This window comes from Rhinopithecus roxellana, chromosome 3 (genome assembly GCF_007565055.1).
Source record: "Rhinopithecus roxellana isolate Shanxi Qingling chromosome 3, ASM756505v1, whole genome shotgun sequence".
NCBI classification, from domain to species: Eukaryota; Metazoa; Chordata; class Mammalia; order Primates; family Cercopithecidae; genus Rhinopithecus; species Rhinopithecus roxellana.
The window spans coordinates 110,137,089-110,156,601 of NC_044551.1; the positions used below are offsets into that span (position 1 = coordinate 110,137,089).

The following is a 19,513-nucleotide window of genomic DNA, read 5'->3' on the forward strand; positions in this document are numbered from 1 at the left end:
TATAGCACATAGCTCAGTATGGTGTATCACCCACAGAAGACACTTAGCAGGTAGTAGAATTTCCCTGCTGACCACATCTTTTCCCAACTTCGTTGTGCTACTTCTAGTCGAGCAGGTCAAAACTTCTCTCTGAACTTATTTATAAAAAGAGGTAACATTTCTCTAAAAATGGGGGTATGTGTTGGGGGAAATGAAGGAAAACATCAACCTTGTGAAGAAATGAATAATAATTCATTTCTAGAGCTACTACTAGTACTTTCACCCTGCCTCCCTCTGACAGGAGTTCATAAACACTGAGGCCACCCTCTAGTGCTAGGTGATCAGAAAGGTCTCCTGCTCACTATTGACAAGTCAAAGGAACACTTTCTGGAAGAAACCAGAGCTATTCTCTGTTATGGAGAATTATCAGGACAATCTCCTAAATGAACCCTGAGCGCCCTGGCATCACTAATGATTGTCCCTACCCATAGGAAATGATGGGACTAACCACCTGTGTTGATCTCAAGTAAGACATGCAAACACTAAAGAACTATTCTCAAAGACAAGGTGATCATTTCACAGAGGATAGAAAACCCCAAACTCTTGCAAACTCCATGCTTAGAGCTCCTTTAATCCTCTGATGTGTATCTACGAATCCTGAGAGTATAGGATTCATCACGTCATCAAAATCGTCCACCTTCAGTAGAAGCCTGAGAGCAGAGAAGGTGACAGCCTCATCTAATTGCTTGGTATTGTTTGTGAAAGAAAGCAAAGACAATGAGGAAGCCTTTATATCCTGCTATTTCTTTTCCACGGCAATCAAAATAATTAAAGTGCAGTTCAGCCAAGGACAGGCAAGTGTTCACATACACACTATTCCCACAAACATATACTCTATTATAAATACACACACAGCCTTTTTTTTTTCACAAAATAAACTTTTTAGCAAGCAAAGTAAGTTATAATATACTTTTAAGAATATAGCTTGGGTAGAAAGAGTTTCTATTAAAAAGCCTGCAACTTATTATTTTGAAAATCCTGATCTAAGGATCTACATTTTAAAAATAGAGTAGATAATATCTCCCTGTGTTTTCCATTCTGTGCCTCTAAATTCCATTTAGAATTTTGAAGTCATGTTGTAGCACCCAAATCAAGATAATTTTATTCATCTAGTTAGATTTTCTTCAATGAAAAAATTACAGGTGATCTTAATTTATGAAGTTATGTCCCCATAAGCCTATAGTAAGTTGAAAATGCAGTTAATGCACCAAACATCATAGCTTAGCATAGTCTACCTCAAATGCTCTGAGAACACTTACATTAGCCTCCAGTTGGGCAACATCATTTAACACAAAGCCTATTTTATAATAAAATGTTGAATACCTCATGTAATTCATGGAAAACTACACTAAAAGGGGAAAAAAAAAACAGAATAGCTCTGTGGGTAGTCAAAGTATGATTACTATTGAATTTGTATCACTTTTGCACCATTGTAAAGTAAACAAATAGTAACTCAAACCACGGTAAGTCGGGATTGTCTTGGTGAAAGGAGGTGGTAATCTGCACCTAGCAGAGAGTTGTTATTTCACTTCTACTAGATAGTAACAATTAAGAATACTGAGCTACGGGCCGGGCGTGGGGGCTCACACCTGTAATCCCAGCACTTTGGCAGGCCGAGGCAGTTGGATCACCTGAGCCCAGGAGCTCGAGACCAGCCTGGGCAACATGGTGAAACCCCGTCTCAACTAAAAATACAAAAAATTGCCCGGGCATGGTGGTGCATGCCTGTAGTCTCAGCTACTCCGGAGGCTGAGGTAGGAGAACCACCTGAGCCTAGGAAGTCGAGGCTGCGGTGAGCAGAGATGGCAGCACTGCACTCCAGCCTGGGTGACACAGTGACACCGTTTCAAAAAAAACAAAAACGAAAACCACCACAACAAAAAACCCAGAATACATAGCTATGTATCAGGAATTACATAAGGTCCCCAGTGGATGCCTAAAACTGTGGATATTATTGTACTCTATATACACGACTGTTTTTCCTGTACATATGTACTTAGGATAAAGTTAATTTATAAATTAGGCATAGGAAGAAATGAACAACAGTAACTAACAATAAAATAGAACAATTATAACAATATATTGTAATTAAAAATATGCAAATATGGTATCTTTCTCTTTCAAAATATCTTATTGTACTGTACTCACCCTTCTTGTGATGATGTAAAATGGTAAAATGGCTACGTGATGGGATGAAGTGAGGGCAACAACACAGGTATTGTGACATAGGTGGAAAATTCCAGAAATAAACAACTCTTAAGTTCCAAATTGTGCACTGTTCTTAGTGGTGCGATGAAATCTCTTACCCTCCTGCTTCGGCCCACTGGATGGCAATGAGTCACCATGTAGTCACCTTGGCGATTAGAGCAACTGTTGCAGTATTGCAGTGCTTGTGTTCAAGTGACCCTTACTGTACTTAACAGTGGCCCCAAAACACAGGGCAGTGATGTAATATTTTTGAACTATAGTTGACCGTGAGTAACTGAAACTGTGGAAAATGAAACTGCAGCTAAGGGAAGACTACTTTACTCTACTTCTAGATGTGTACTGTTTATCACTGATTATATAAAATGGTAAAATATTATCAGCTATTACTGTAATATGGACTAAGTCAAGTTGTTGGCATAATAATTTCAAGTTACATGACTCACTCATGTGTATGTAAAGGTCTTCCCAAAAGTCTTAGTGAAATTGCAAGATTGAATACTTCTGGAAGTATAAAGGCTACAAATTTTTATATAAAAGTTTCAAACAAACTTTATTTAAAAGTGTAATGACTTGCATTTATTTTACATTTATATAGCTTTGTTGATTTTGAGTAATACATTTAAAAATTTTAAGTTTTTAGTCCCTCTGGTTGAAGATAGGAAATGTTGACTGAAACAAGAAATTAAGTCTTTTCGGACAACTCGCATTTCCAACTTGGGCATAATTATTAAAATACTTAGTAGATAACTTCAGGATTGTAGCTGTGGCCATTACCAAATTTTAAAGAAAAAAGTGACTTGAAATGAAAGAGCATTGCAGTTCCAGTAACAAATAACTCTTTTATTTAAGTTTAATTTATTCAGAAACTTATAGAAAAGCTGGAGTTACTATAAAATATTTTTTTCCTGAATCCACAGGTTATTGCTTCACTCCTTGATGTGTATTTCTCACAGCCAAAATATTTTCTACATAAATACAACAAACCATCAAAGTTGAGAAATTAACAATGATAGCATCTAATCTTCAGACTCCACCCAAGTTTTGCCAATTGTCCCTGTAACATTAGTCTTTTATGGCAAAAGGAACCAGGTCAGGACCACACACTACATTCAGTTGTCATGTCTCTAAGCTCCACCAGTCTAGAACGGATCCTCTGTCTTTCCTTGACTTTCATGACCTTGAGACTTTTGGATATTATTTTTGTGGCATGTCCCTCAATTTGTTTTCTTCTTCATTATTAGATTCATGTTTGCAGCTTTGTTAGAAGTATAACAAGAATAATGATGTAGTTTTGTCATTTCATCTTATTAAATAGAATAAAATTTCTATTTATCCCACTGTGATGGAATATCACTGGAACTGATCACTTGATTGAGGTGACATCTGCCAGGCTTTTCCCATTGTAAATTACTCATTTTGCCTTCATTATTCAACTGTACTTTGTGGGAAAGAACTTTGAAATTATGTAAATACCCTTCCTCATCAAAATTTTAATTGTTATTTAGCTCATGATTTCTCATTTTGTTCCCTTACTGCCTTTATTATTATGATTCTCAAACTTCCCTAGATTTGGCCAGTGGGTTTCCTTCAAGCTGGCTTTTGGGCCCATTTGGTATGTCCCATTATTTTTTTTAGTACTTCCTTGCTTTTTGCTTCAAAAGATGTTCCACTTTTAATTGCCCCTTTCCTTTCCTGTCCTGGCCCTGAAATCAGCCATTTCTTCAAGGAACTTTGGCTCTTTTAGTGGAGAATGGCATCTAGAAGTCAAGATATGGGCAATAGCTGTGCTCATTATTAGGGTTGTCTTAGTTTGAACTGCCATAACAGTATACCATAGACTGGGTGGTTTAAGCAATAGACATTTCTTTCTCACAGTTCTGGAGACTGGAAGGTCCAATATCAAGGTGCCGGCAGCTTCGGTTCCTGGTGAGAGTGCTCCTCTTGGCCTGTAGACAGCCACATCCTCTCTCTGTGTTCACTTGCCGTTTTTGGTGCACACACATAGAGGGAGAGAGAATGCTCTGGTGTCTCTTCCTCTTCTTGTAAGAGCACTTATCACATCATGTGGGCTCCAACCTTAAGACCTCATCTAAACCGAATTACCTCCCAAAGTCCTCACCTCTGAATACCATTACCTTGGAGGTTAGAGCTTCAACATATGAATTGTTGGGGGATACATTCAGTCCATAACTAGGTGTTGCTGCTGCTACTCTCACTCAGGAGGGAAGCTAGAGTCTAAATCCATTAGGTTGGTGCAAAAGTAACTGCAGGTTTTGCCATTACTTTTACTCTTTCTCTATCTCTATATAAATAGAGATAGATAGAGATGATGTAGATATAGATATATTAGGTTGGTGCAAAAGTAATTGTGGTTTTTGCCACTAAAAGTAATTGCAAAAACTATATCTATATCTATGTGTATTCAGATAAAGAGCAAAATATATCTACACATATTACAGCTGTTCGTTACATACTTTACAAATACTTATAAATCTATCTATATATTGAAAACCATGAGTCCACACAAATACTTCCAATTCCATACCAGAACAGTTCATTCTTGTTCCCTTCATTTAAATATCTGTAACTCCCTTCTCCAACTATGAGAAGCCTGGATGCTATTATCGTGGATGTATTTTCTTGTTTGACCCATAGCCCTGTGGCGACTCACCTTTTATATCTGCCTCTCTCCCTCCCAATGTGGATTCCCTCCTTACCCTCCCCAGGCTCTGATACCTCATACTAGGCCACCTTCCAACATATGGATATCCTCTTTACCCCACAAGGACTTGAACTGCCCATTTCGGGTTGCACAACCCCCATTAGATGCCCTTCTCACCCTATCTGGGCTCTAAGTCACCATGTCCTAATCCCCTCCACCACCGTGTGGTAACCTTATTCACCCTGTCTGGGTTCTGATATCCTGCTGTGATCTCCCCTCCTCTGTGTGGATTCTTTCTTCACCCCATTCAAACTCTTAATGCCCACTTCAAGTCATGGGCCACCTGGCTCTATTTCACCTCTAGGACTGACTTATTTATGAAGGGAAGGGAAGAGGAAGAGTCCAAATAACGCCTAAAAATGTGTGTTGTAGAGATAAACTTTGCTAAATCTTGTTGAATTAGAGAGAAGAATGAGCCAAAGGCAACATATGTATGGTTTCAAATGCTGCTAACTGTGCTAAATCATTATTTGCACGGGGGAGGCAGTTATATTTACTGGTTAGCATCCCTTAAGGCTTTGCTTTGAACATGGTGATCCTGCTACAGTTTGGATGAGAAAAAAATAGCTTTTATTGGAGCAAAGAATGGATTAAACACGAGAAGTAACTAAGATGAGCTACATTTTAAATCTCATCTCACTTTGCTTCTTCATGCCTTCCCCAGAATAAATTGCTATACAGATTGGTCCCAGAGATCTAAATTACAAAAGATGTTGAACATCACACTAAGGCATTTGTTCTTTCATTTAAAGTCAACAATGACAAGTCACTGAATGGGTTTGGGCCAAAAACCCATTTTTTGCTTCTTTGCTTTGCTTCTTCATGCCTTCCCCAGAATAAATTGCTATACAGATTGGTCCCAGAGATCTAAATTACAAAAGATGTTGAACATCACACTAAGGCATTTGTTCTTTCATTTAAAGTCAACAATGACAAGTCACTGAATGGGTTTGGGCCAAAAAAAAAAAGGCGTAAGATTGTGAGAAAAAATTTAATTTCTAATTACGAAATTGGAAAAAATCATGACTATATTGAATACGTTGTTAATTATTTTCAGGAAGAAAGGTATACAATAAATGGACTGGGTCAGGGAAATCATTTTATAGTTGGGGTGATAATAGATAAGCAGTTTTTATTGGTTAATAAAGTATTAATGCCACACAGACAAATCAGCCTCAGTACCACTCCCTGACTTGTTACTGCATTATTGCTATCACAGAAACCAATCAACAATTACTTGTTTTTATACTTTGTATAAGGTAAAGCATAATAAAATGCAGTGCTTAAGTAACCGGCTTCATCCAAGTAAGTAAAAATGTTATATCATCTATTTTTTTTCCCTCATATTTAGAGGAAAGACTATTAATCAAATATTTGGGCATTTGATTTTGGAGAAACACCTTCAGCAGTATTTAATTACCACAGAAGCTAAGATGTAATAGGATTCAGTTTAACTTTTAACTGTCTGGAGAGACAGTTTAACTGTCTGGAGAGACCAGCCTACATGCTCTTTTGGCAAGATCAGTAGTTCTTGGCATCACCCAATACCAGGCATCAGAGCCTTCTTGACCCTGAGTGTCAGCCTCAAAGCACGCTCAGTGGACTCAGACTCCTTGGGAAGACCAAGGAGTGAGGATAAGAACAACCAGGAAGAAGGAAGGCAGAGGTCACTGGAAAGAGGAGAAAGGGGAAAAGGGGAGAAGGGAAGAGGGAGCTCGAGAGAGGAAGAACGGGAGTGGAAATAGAAGAGAGAGCTATGTATGGTTTGAATGTCTCCCTCCAAGGTCATGTGTTGGAAACTTAATCCTCAATGCAATGTTGAGAGGTGGGACTTTCAAGAGGTGATTAGGTCATGAAGATTCTGCCTTCATGAACAGATTAATGCTCTTATCGTGGGAGTTAGCTAGTTGTCTTGGGAGAGGGTTCTTGATAAAAAGGATGAGTTCAGTCCTCTTCCCTCTTCTTTCTCTTGCCCTCTTGCCTTCCACCATGGGGGATGACACAGCAAGAAGGCCCTAGTGAGATGCAGGCCCCTGGACCTTGCAATCACCAGCCTCCAGAATGGTAAGAAACACATCTCTGTTCTTCACAAATTACCCAGTCTAAGGTATTCTGTGACAGCAGCACAAAATGGACTAAGACAGAGAGGAAGAGGAGGAAGAGAAAAGCAGTTGAGAGGACACATGAAGACAAAGTTATTGAAAGATGAGATTCATTATCAGAGGAAATATAGGAAATATAGAATGAGTGTTTAAGAAAAAAACCAGGGAAGTATCTCACCTATAACACTTTGAAGGCATGCAGATATTTTATTGCTGAAAATTTACATTTCTAAATTTGAAGAAGAAATTCTCTGACCTGTGCTTTCGTTTGTTCACATGGTGAAGTCCCATAGCCTCCCTCTGACACTCAGGGAGAATCCTCTTGTGAAGCAAATATAAAAGCAAAATTTTGTTTCGTATTTTCATTTATGGCTGCCTTAACTTACACCAGAAATAGGAAAAACGTCTTAGGTCACATTGCTTTGAGCTTATGTAACATCTTTAAAGACTTAATTGATGTCATACTCCTTAACCTTTACATATACCACCCTGAGGTGGAGATCTGTAGTTTTACCCCCATTCTACAAAAATAAAAATAAAATAAAAGATTAAATCACGTATACAAACTCTAGAAGAGGAATAATTGGCTTTAGTTGTCTTGTTTTAATCAAGCATGAGAAAACTAAGCTAATTCCATGCATTGGCACTGACCAAAATGTGTAAAGTAAGTTAGTCCACATTACAAGTAGGTTCAATTTGGCCAAAAGACACCATGTTTCAAACTTAGTCCCCTGAGTGCAGAACTGTAAGATTACGCTCCAGTTAGCCTTGTAGTTCTGTTCCCTTCATTTCAGGGTTCCTTTTGCCCTAAATAGTAGCCCATACTTGCTATTGTCTTTTGACATCATTATTTTCACTCATATGCTTAGGCCGAAAGGGTGTCCATCCCACTGGTGAACACACAATCAAGAGCTTCAGAGCAAAGCCTTCATCTCCACTGTGGCCTCCACCACAGCAAGCCTAAGTGCACTTCCATGGATCCTACAATCATTCGTCTTTTTGCGACACCATGAAATTCAGTAACGAGCAATGCGTGATTCAATGCAGGATATACTGTGGGAGAGAGAAATGGGCAGGAGAAGACATACTTCTTGCCTTTAGGGCTCGTTAAATTGTCTCCTTTTTCTTTTTCAACTTGCTTTTCTTTGGCTCTTCTGTCTTCTAGTGAATATACTTTTTGAGTTTCTGTCTTTTCATATTGTCATGTTATCTTCTCATTAGTCTTTTCAATTTTCAATGTTGAACTAAATAAACCCTCGGGCCTGGCTAAACTTATTTCCCTCAGCAAAGAATGTGCTACTCATTAATGCCAATGATTTTATATTCCACTGGCCTTCACAACAAAATAAGCAACACTTTCTCAGGTTAATTTGTTTTTACACAACATTTAAAGTAAATTCTGTGGGATTACAGCCCAACGTGAAGTGACATCTTTCCCAGAAATACAGCAGCATTGGCAAAATTGTCAGCAATCACCCAACCTCAGGGCCAAACATGACAATATGAGAAGAAAGGCACTCTGAGTAATACATGTGACTGAAATACAAACAAAATGTATGGTTTTCCAGACTCACAAAGTATTGGAAGACAAAACTGTGAGCAAACTACATTATAATATGCAAGAGGAGTGCTGAAAGATAGCCACAAGCTATGTGTTTCTCCTTAGCCACGCAGCCATCCTGGCACTTTGCTTCTTGTTTTTCAGATTTTCATTCTTTATTGTCTGTAATTTGGCATGAACGCTGATCCTTGAGTGTTCCTCCAACATGTTACTGAAAAACTGCTGCAGCTGGAAGGACAGAGAGACAGATGATCAGTGCAATCTAACTTCCCATTTGGACAAAACAAATATCTAAATGCTAAGCAGCAACATGATTTTGCAAATTGGTGATGATGGTTGGAATGAGTAGAAATGTATACTCCCAGATTGTGTGTCCCTGGGGAGACTGTGACTGAGACAATGTGATGAACACCACACCTACCCCAAAGAAGCAGATGTAGACAGGAAGGTCCATGAAGCAGAAACTATGCCTTATTCATTGCTCTATTCCCAAAGCACATATTAAGTCTCAATGAATATTTACTGAAGGCAAATAGTGTGTTCTCTAAGATTTGCAGACAGAGACACAGTGAACTCCCCCACTTTTTTTAAATCTCAAAAGAAACGGAAACTTCCAAAGCTCAAAATTGATACATAATAGTTACATCTTTACAAATGTCATTCTTTATTTGAGAACACTTAGATAATGAATTCGTCCATTGGCTGAATTACCTCATTGGGTCAGGTCAAGCATTCAGTTATCAGAACATTTGTTGCAATATTACGTATAAGTCAGACTCCAAGTGAATAATAAGTTATATTCCAAAATATAAATAAGTTATAAGTTTTTTCAATTTTCATTTTACCAAAAGTCTCTTTTTGTATCAGTGGATTAGAACTCCAAACACAGCTATAAGATGAAGATGCGCATTCCAGTTCACAACAGCTCACTTCAACCCTAATATACTCAAAATTGCATAATAATAGGGCTATTAAGCCTAATTACAATGTAAAAGAAATGTTTTAGGGAAAAGTGAGTTAAAGAGCCAGGAACAATCCTCCCCCACTCTTTCCTTTCCTGCTTACACCTGCCAGGAGGTGGTAACCAACAGCCCACAACTCCACATCATGGACAGTGTGCCCAGGATTGGGCTCCTGCAGTGGTGGGAGTGGAGTGGTGATGGTGTTTGGGATTGTAGGTGGGCTTTATGTGTGCTTGAGAGTATGTCTAGCAGGGGAACATAAAAACCAGAGCCAGAGATGCGGAAGGTGTTTGAAAATTGTGCCTTTGGAGAGGGACAAGGGAGGCAAATGATTTCGTTTTCACTTTCTTTTTTATTATTTATTTTAGATACTACCCTGTGAACTGATGCAGCATAGCAGGACTGCTGGACATTAATAGTTGTTGGCAAGGATATTCATCTTAGCTAATTCATTTATTTTTTTAAATTGCAACAATTTACTGCTAAATCCATTTTTCCAATTTTGAAAAGCTGTCAGTGACTAGAATTTTGAAATTTTGAAGATTGCTAAATTTATACAAATCTCATTTATTATTCATTAACAACAACAAAATTTCACTAGATTCTGTAGAGGCAAAGATTGAACTAACGAATTTTAGAAGATAAAAACACACACTGAATCTTGATTTGCGGAGCTTTTGTATCAGCATGTTCTGGGTGTAGTGTGCTTTTCTTTCCCTTGTCCAGGGAATCCCTGATAAATCAGGTCCTGACAGCTCAGCCTTAGGCAGGCCAAAACTCAAAAAAAGATAATTTCTTTGGGAATTAGCAGTTCTGCCTCTCTCATGATAACAATGATATGACTTCTACTTGTCCTTTTTTTTTTGCTTAGGATCAAAGTTCAGGCCTTTATGACCTATACATGTATTTGTTTATTTGCTTAGGGAGAGTTGATTTACCTTTATTTACAAAGGCTCTTCTTGTTCTTATTAACATAGTTTCAGGCCCTGGTGTTTAATTTTAATCAATTTTATTGGGATTTAATTTATGTACAATAAACTAGATATACTTAAACTGTACAAGTCAATGAATTTTGATCAACGTGTACCCCTTTGAAACCATAGACACAATCAAGTACATTTCCTCTACCCTGAAAAAGGCTCCTCAGGCCCTCTTGCAGTCCATCTCTCTGTCCCAGGCAACCACTGATCTGTCCTTTGTCACTATAGATCCATTTGCATTACCCAGAATGTGACTGGTTTCTTTTACTAAACATAATCACCTTGATATTCATCCATGTTGCTACACAAATTTTAAAAATTTCAGGATAGTATTCCATTGTGTGGGTATATTACTTTTCCTTATTCATTTACCTATGGATGGGCATTTAGATGGTTTCCAGTTAACATTTAAAAAAACTGCCTGTTTCCTGACATGGTTGTCCCATGTTACATTCCTCCCAGCAAGATACAAGAGTTCCAGTTGCTCCATATCTTTGCCACCATTTGGCGCCATAAATCTGTCTAATTTTACCTACGCTACTGGCTGTGTACAGGCTGTATTTATATTGTATCCTTGTTTTACTTTGTGTGAAAGTATCTTTTTGTAGACATTTGCTTTTGTCCGCTTCGTTTACTTTCTGGTTACAGCCCTTTGTCCTTGCAAAACTACCCTTTCCCCTTCCCAGTGCCTGTGACTTGGGTGGGGCTGTTCGACCCTGGCTAGACCAATCAGAGTATTCCATCTCCCCTGGACACAGTGATTGCTGCCTCTGACCTAAGTAGGACCAACCAAAGTGCTTTTTTCAGGGCAGGAACTCTTGAAGCTGTGAGAAAGTATCCTTCCATCTGCAGCTGGGAGTGCTGAGGATTATATAAGCAGGGAGCTATGCTTCTCTCCACATGGAAAAAGACTGCCTAATAAAATTCAGCCTAGAGGAAAGCAAAGCCAGGAAACGGTAAGAATCTAGAATAGACAAAACTAAGATATCATCTCAGTCCTCAGGAAGCTTATTGTAGCCTCATGGGGTAGACATATTTACCAGTGATTACACTATAATGTAATAAGCACTATGGTAAAAATATATTCATAGGATTACTTGAAAGTATAGGTGAGGAAAGGGTATAAATCCTTCATTAAAAAGTTCCCAGAATAGATAATAGGAGCAGAATCTTGAAGGATGACTAGGAATTATCCCACCAGGAACTGGGATGAGGAATGTTCTCCAGACAGAAGGTAGAGTGTTTCTGAAATCCAGAAAATGTGAAGCTATACAATAATTCAAGAAAATTTGTAAGTGGTACAGTATAGCTAGAGGAAATGTGTTTAGGGGTGTCTGTCCGTCTCTCTTGCCCTCTGACACTTTGTGGTGAGGTGAGCAAAAATCAAGCCAAACTGTAATGCAGGGGCCAGATCATGAAGGGCCTCATGTGCTAATCACAGGATTGCAACATTTCTCTGAAAAACTATGCAAAGCTACTGAAGCTCTGGAACACAGCAATGACTGGCAGTGATGGCAAAGGTGGGATAGAAGGAAACCCAGTCTGGGACAGGAACCCTGGGCGAGAGTCCCCTGCATTCAGGTGAGAAAGGATGAAGTACCACCCTCCATGAACAGGTGATCTCTCTTTCAGGAGGAGGATACAATTAAAAACACTTCCTCACAGTGATACAGCAGCAACAGAAGCATAGAATGTAATAATTCAGATAAGCATATTATTATTTTTAATTTTAACAAGTCCAAATTGCATAAAAAGTGGTTTCCAAATTATCATTGTATTTCATAATATTTAAAGTGCTTACCTCCACAATCTGTAAATCTGTAGTTATGGCTCTCCCTATTGCATATATTAGATTGATCAATGATTGTGTGCCATACCTACAAGGCAATAAGATGTTAATCAAGGGTGGAAAGCATTTTGCAAAATAAAGCTATATTTTATACATCAGATGAATGCCAAGTGTATGGCCCCTATTAATTCCTATGTCCCAAATCTAAGTAAAAACATGTATGAACTAGTTTAGCTTCATCTTTCAGTAGAAAATCCTATTAACACTAAGGAAATTTTGATAGTTAAATACTTATATGTGTTACACAAATCTGTTATCTAAATCTAAAAAGTTCTTCTTAAAAACAACCATTATCTATTAAATGAGGTAGTTGGAATACATGTCACATGTCTCAATACAATTTCTAAAGGAATAAATAAATATATAAATTGTGTCCCATAAAAAACAGTAGTTAATAGAGGATCCATTTCAGAACTGCTGACTAAAGCACCCTGAACGTGTATTTAAAATGTTTTCGTGCATGCTTTTTTGGAGAGAAGATCCGTATCTTCCGATGTTCTCTAAACGTTGGTGACCCTGAAGACTGAGCACCATGGCCCTACCTGTGCTTGTTTCAATAGGTGTGGTAGCAGAAACTTTCCCTCTAGTTTAGTGTCCCTGAATATCTAGCAAAAAAAAAATCTTAAAATAACTGTGAAGTATTGCTATGAAAAAACAGCAGATACTTACCTGCTCAAAGTGTGGCTGTAGTTAAAAAAGTAAATAAAAGACTTTTGGGTGCATTAAAAAAGAAAGAAAAATTAAAATAGGGTTATTATAATGGACTGACCAAGAGATGGTTGAATAGTTAATATACACAATTGATTTACTTCAAAAATATGTACTTGAAATTAAAAATTATAAGAGTTAACTTTGGCATAATATACTAATAAAGTTGAGAGAAAATAGTGCTGCTGTTTTTCTAAGTTCCTAGCTGTAACTTGCGCTGTGTCTACCTGAGCAACGTGAAGGACAATATAACTCTGCATATAATTGAGGCAAGTGAAACTGCTTTTATGAAGAAAGAGGAAACATTTCTTAGTTCTCTATTTTAATTGGCCAGCTAGGCAGAAAAAACCTATAAAATGACTCAAGAAACTTGAGTTCCAAAGAACCCAAATTTCAACCTTAAATATAAAAATAGAAAACAGAGGAAACCTACCTATGGTGCTAAATGTGTTCATTTCTGCCAGACACAGGAGAAAGGTACCTGAGGAGGCAGGGCTGGGTTTGACATTACCTTGGAAAATTTATAAATTGCAAAAATGGAGAATAACAGATACTTAGAAGCATTGTTCTGGAGCGTAAATGAGATAATGTATATGGAAGCACCTATTAGATTACCTGGCAAACTTCATTCCTTCCTGCTCTTGTCAACTTCAAGAGGGGCTATTTTTGAAACAGATGATTTATCATTCTTGTTGAGAGAGCAATCTCTTTCAAATATTACTCAACAAAACTGCATTACAAATAGTTTACCCCATCAGTGTTCAAATACATTCTAATTAATATGAAGTCAAAAGCCAATATGAGTCAATATAGTAATCCTTTTTAAAAAGTTGATAACATCTAACATTAGTGTGGGAACAGTGATTTCGGTACTCCAGTCTGGCTCTCCTTTCTGCCTCTCCCTCTTCTCACATTACCCCTCCCTTCATCTCCCCTGCCATGTCAGATTCCTTCTGGCAAGGATGGCCATGCGGCAAGCATGGGGACACCAAGGCATCCAGCCTGATTCATGTCATGGGAACAGACTCCCCAGTGCTTGGACCCTCCACTCTGATAACCTCTCACTTTGCTTGTGCTCCTGTTTAGCCCTTTTGGCTGTGTTCCCTATCATGAAATACAACCAAGTAGAAGTGAAAATGATTCCATATTTTTAAGCTTAAGACTTTAGGCAATGTAATAACATGTGGAGAAAAAAAATCAAGTGCTTAATAAAGAGGGTAAGATTCATTTTGGACAGGATGAGTTTAAAACTGATCATGCTCTGTATTCTATATTGAGATAAAACTGGCTTTTCTGTATGCTGTGAAGCCCATTTAACAGAGATGATGGCACAAATAATGCTTCTACCACATCCATTGAAAAGTCCCCAAAATACTATTGCTTCATCCCTATTCATATGCTTCCATAGGACCTACTCATAGCTATGTGTACCTACTGACTTTTCTGTAACTTGAAATATAGCTTCATGTCCAATGGAGTCTTTCTCATTGGAATGAGTATTCGAGAGATCATCTTTGGCCCAATAATTAACTAAATTTTCCCACACCAACCAGTGCAATGCCCTGTACATGACAGTGAGGGGCAAGACCAAGCCAAAAGTTGTTTTATTCAATCAAATATTCCAAAATGTATTTCCAGATTAGGCTTCCTGGGAAGAATTCTGGGTCTGGCTGAAAGGAACAGCGGTTCCTGCACCGCTATTGGCGACGTACTCAACTCCAACATGTGTCTTCGTGTGGAGACGATGTCTGTGAGCTTGCCTGCATGTCACTGTGAGACATATGCCCATGAGTGCTCTGAGATAAGGGAGGGATATACTCAAAACCACAGCACTGGTCACTTCATGCCCAGGGCCAAGCTGGACATAAGATGGTATTTTTTTGTTTTTGCATTTAGGCAAGCTGCCTCTGCCAGCCTGTCTCTCACCCTGTAGAAATGGAGCATAAGATCCCAACAAGATACCACCTTATGGGAGGGGTGCAAAGCCGCTCTGCTCATACTCCTCCTGATTCTAGCTCCCACAGCCAAGACCAAACCAGCAACCAAAAGCTCAACACATTAAAAAGCAAAAACAAAAATAAAATGAAAACTTCTGGAATAAGAAGTAGATTATTCAAACTTTTTCTTAAAAAAGCAACTGACTATGGGCAGAGGGAAGGATGAATAGGCACAGCACGGATTTTTAGGGTAGTGAAAGTATTCCGTATGATGCTGCAGTGGTGAATATGCATCATTATACATTAATACATCAACACCCATAGAATGTGCAACACCAAGAGTGAACCCTAAGGTAAACTAGGGACTTTGGCTGATAATGATGTGCCTGTTTATGTTAATCAATTATAGTACAGCTGTGAGCCACATAACAATGTTTCAGTCAACAATGGACAACATTAAAAAGGAGCCAAAAAATTCTTATCCCCTAGCAATGTCATAGTCATTGTAACATTGTAGCACAATGCATCACCTTTTCTATGTTTAGATATGTTTAAATACATAAATACTGGCTGGGCGCGGTGGCTCATGCCTGTAATCCCAGCACTTTGGGAGGCCGAGGAGGGCGGATCACGAGGTCAGGAGATCAAGACCATCCTGGCTAACACAGTGAAACCCCGTCTCTACTAAAAAAGACAAAAAAATTAGCCAGACGTGGTGGAGGGCGCCTGTAGTCCCAGCTACTCGGGAGGCTGAGGCAGGAGAATGGTGTGAACCCAGGAGGCGGAACTTTCAGTGAGCCAAGATCACGCCACTGTATTCCAGCCTGGGTGACAGGGCGAGACTCCCTCTCAAAAAAAAAAAAAAAAAAAAAATACACAAATACTTACAGTTGTGTTACTACTGCTTCCAGTATTCAGTAACATGCTGTACAGGTTTGTAACCTAGGAGCAATAGACTATACCATAGAGCCCAGGTGTGTGGTAGGCTCTACCATCTAGGTTTGTGTAAGTACAGTCTATGCTGTTCACATAAAGACTAAATCATCTAAGGATGCATTTCTCAGAATGTATTTCTATTGTTAATCAACATGTGACTGTAAATGTGTGGCTCTGATGCAGGATGTTGATAGAGGGGGAGCTTGTGCCTGTGTGCTGACAGTGATATATGGGAACTCTGTCTGCTCAATTTTGCTGTGAACTTAAAACTATCCTAAAAAATTAAGTTTATTAATTTTTTAAAAATCAACTGAAAAGCCACTTCATTTATTTAAACATCTTCTGGAATTGAGATAAATAAATCACATCATGAGAAGGGCTTTCTAAGTAAAACAAATTTAAAATATTTGAACAAATCTTGGCATCTCAAAATGTTTAAAGGATATAGCACATCTTTTTATAAAAAAAAAAACAAAACGGAGTTTTGTTCTTGTTGCCTACTCAGGCTGGAGGGCAATGGGTTGATCTTGGCTCACTGTAACCTCCGCCTCCCGGGTCAAGCGATTCTCCTGTCTCGGCTTCCCGAGTAGCTGGGATCATAGGCATGCGCCACTACGCCTGGCTACTTTCGTATTTTTAGTAGAGATGGTGTTTCTCCCTGTTGGTCAGGCTGGTCATGAACTCCCGACCTCAGGTGATCTGCCTGCCTTGGCCTCCCAAAGTGCTGGGATTATTATAGGCGTGAGCCACTGAAAATGTAGAGGCATTAGTTAAGAATACATTGAAAGATTAAATATTTTCAGTAGTACTCTCATTAAATAAATAATTAAGAAGTATGCATTTTCTTACTTAGGAGGAAGTAAATAGAGAGTCGGGAATCAGAGCCAGGGGACACGCTTTCTAATTCAAGCTTTTTTATTTACTAGGTATTGACTTTAAGTTATTTAATTTCTGAGTCTTGGTTATTAATTGGTAATTATTTTATGGGTGGCTGTGAAAACTAATTATTGCATATATAAACACATTATTTTGTTTTTTAATTTTTTGGTAGAAATAGAGTCTTGCTATGTTGCCCAGCCTGTTCTCAAACTCCTGGGCTATAGTGATCCTCCTGCCTTGGCCTCCCAAAGTGCTGGGATTACAGGCATGAGCCACCATGCCCAGACTAAACATGTTATTTTAAAGAACAACATCAATGTGTGTTTTTCATTCTAAACATGAGACTCTAATACTGCTGAGGGATGTTATCAATAACATAAAAATAGAAATTGATAATATTGAGAAAAAGAAATAAAGTGAAGGATATAGGGACTTGTAATAAAGCACAGACATCATATTATCTCACTAAGATAATAATAATAATGAACATTAAACATTTATTATGTACCAATCACCTTAAATAGCACATTACCAAATTATCTTAAAGCCTATTCATTATTATCCTCATTTTATGAATGAGAAAGCTGAAGCTTAGGTTAAAAATCTTGTCTAAGGTTACATATTTAGCACTCTCCTCATCCTAAGATTGATCTAATTCTAGATTCTATTGCCTTAACTCTTTGACATACCATGTCTCTAGTGGATACATGAAAAACTAAAGCACAATAAATAAAAGGACAAACGACAGTAATGAAGAGACACTTTCCACAGTTCTTAGAGGAAGAAACCACCACTTTGCTATATTGCTCTAGTTAAGTCTATCCCCATCCCCCAGTTCTAGAATTGACCCCCAATAGTGTTAACACACTGTCATAATCAGGACAGCCTGTGTGTGTTTCACATACGACACCAGTTAGAAACAGGACATCACCAATGAAGAGCACAGAAAATAAAACTCCTTCACATGATATTGAGTGCCTATTATCACCCATCTTTCTCTCTGACCCTCAACTTACCTTCCCACTCCTATCTCCTCTCCAGTGCGCTAAGCTCCTGCCAGCTACTGTGACTAGTCCCAAGTTGGCCTCCCAGCTCTGCCTCCAGGCATTTCCTGATGTTCTGTCCTCCAGGTAGAAGAAGGAGATTTGCAACTGTGCTTGTTCAAATCACATGCACATCCCTTTCTTCTCCTTAAATCCCTAAAAGCCCCTGTCATCTCTCCTCTACAGCATTTATCAGATACCAAGTCCTAATCCCTTTACATCTCCAGTAACAATTTGAACTGCACCTTGATGTAGAAAAACTAAACCTTTTTATTACTAGAAAGAATCTTACATTTATCGAATACATCTATTATTCTGTAGAAGAAGAAAACAAGGCCTAAATGTTAACTAATGGGTTTTTCTTAAGTTCCAGAACCAAATGAGAGGGTTGGAAAATTTTGTTTTTTCCATCTGTCTTTCTTCTGGAACAACTGGTCTACTGGCAAAATGACGTTTTGTTTACATCAGCATATCCCAAGCTGGAGTTTGGAAGAACTACACCTAGAAGATGTTGTGTAGTCAAACTGTATGGAAAACTCTAAGTTTCCTTCTGCAGGGCTTCTTGGATACTTTATAATGCTAAAATGCACTGTGAGTCTGCAAAAGTGAGGGTTAAAACAGTTTCAAAACTGATGGAGCTGTTGTCTCCGTCTGTCCCAGAAGGCTTATCATCCCCATCTTCATGAGTAGCATCCAGTGGAATATGCACGAGAAAAACTAAGTGCTAACTTGTTAGTGATCAGTCACATTTTAGCAAATTCAGTATAGATACTTTCCATATCATTAATATAAAATTTAATCTGGCATAAGCATTTTTACTTATAATTTTATACTACATCATTACATTAGGACTAGTGACATACATATTATCATGTCAAATATATCTGTTTAATTAGTCATAATTAAATATTCAGATGTACAAAGAACTAAGTAAATGTTCCTGTGCCATTTTGACTATAAATAAAATTTTAATTATTAAGTTGAACTTTTATTTCCTTCTTACAATCCATAATGTTACTGTCTATTCAAACAAAATTATTAGCAAAATTGAGCAAAACTGCTGACTATAAACTAAGCCCTAAAAACAAATACATAAGATGTAGAGAGCAAATTAATTTGAGTCTGAAACACTTTTTGTGCGGAATGTGCAAGAAAAGTGAACTAAGGCAAATTTATCAGAAGTAGCATAGGCATCTATTTTATGAATATGGCATGTTGTCAACTAAAAGATAAAAATATTCAAGCCATATTTAAAAATTCATGCATCGCTCTTCCATAACACAGGCAGTTTGTAGTGAGATTAAACGAAGGAAAAATGATCACTTTTCTAGTCAATGCAAAGGACTTTTGTGACCTAGCTAGACTACAGCTGAGCTTCCAGAGCCAAACCAGTGACCTAAATGAAAGAAAGGTCTCACTCTCCTTCTTACCTTTTACTCACAGCTTGCCAGTTGTTGACTAAGAAGTCTTTTGCGACATACCGGCCAACTTCAGATGCTGCCACAATCTCAATTACATTTGTTTCATTAGAAGTGAATGGAGATGTGCTGATGGCATACTCCATAAACCTGCAAAAGTGCATTTGCA

General features: G+C 38.1%; 1 protein-coding gene across 1 annotated transcript in view; it reads right to left on the minus strand.

Annotated features, from left to right (window-relative positions):
- Nucleotides 1-7,654: 7,654 nt before the first annotated feature.
- LVRN (laeverin) overlaps nt 7,655-19,513 on the minus strand; it is a 72,662-nt gene continuing 60,803 nt past the window's right edge. The window contains exons 18-20 of the mRNA XM_010352607.2: nt 19,357-19,494; nt 12,376-12,451; nt 7,655-8,860 (exon numbers count right to left, since the gene is read on the minus strand). Of these exons, the coding sequence (XP_010350909.2) occupies nt 8,720-8,860; nt 12,376-12,451; nt 19,357-19,494 (355 nt within the window). The 3' untranslated portion in view covers nt 7,655-8,719. The remainder of the gene's footprint in view (nt 8,861-12,375; nt 12,452-19,356; nt 19,495-19,513) is intronic.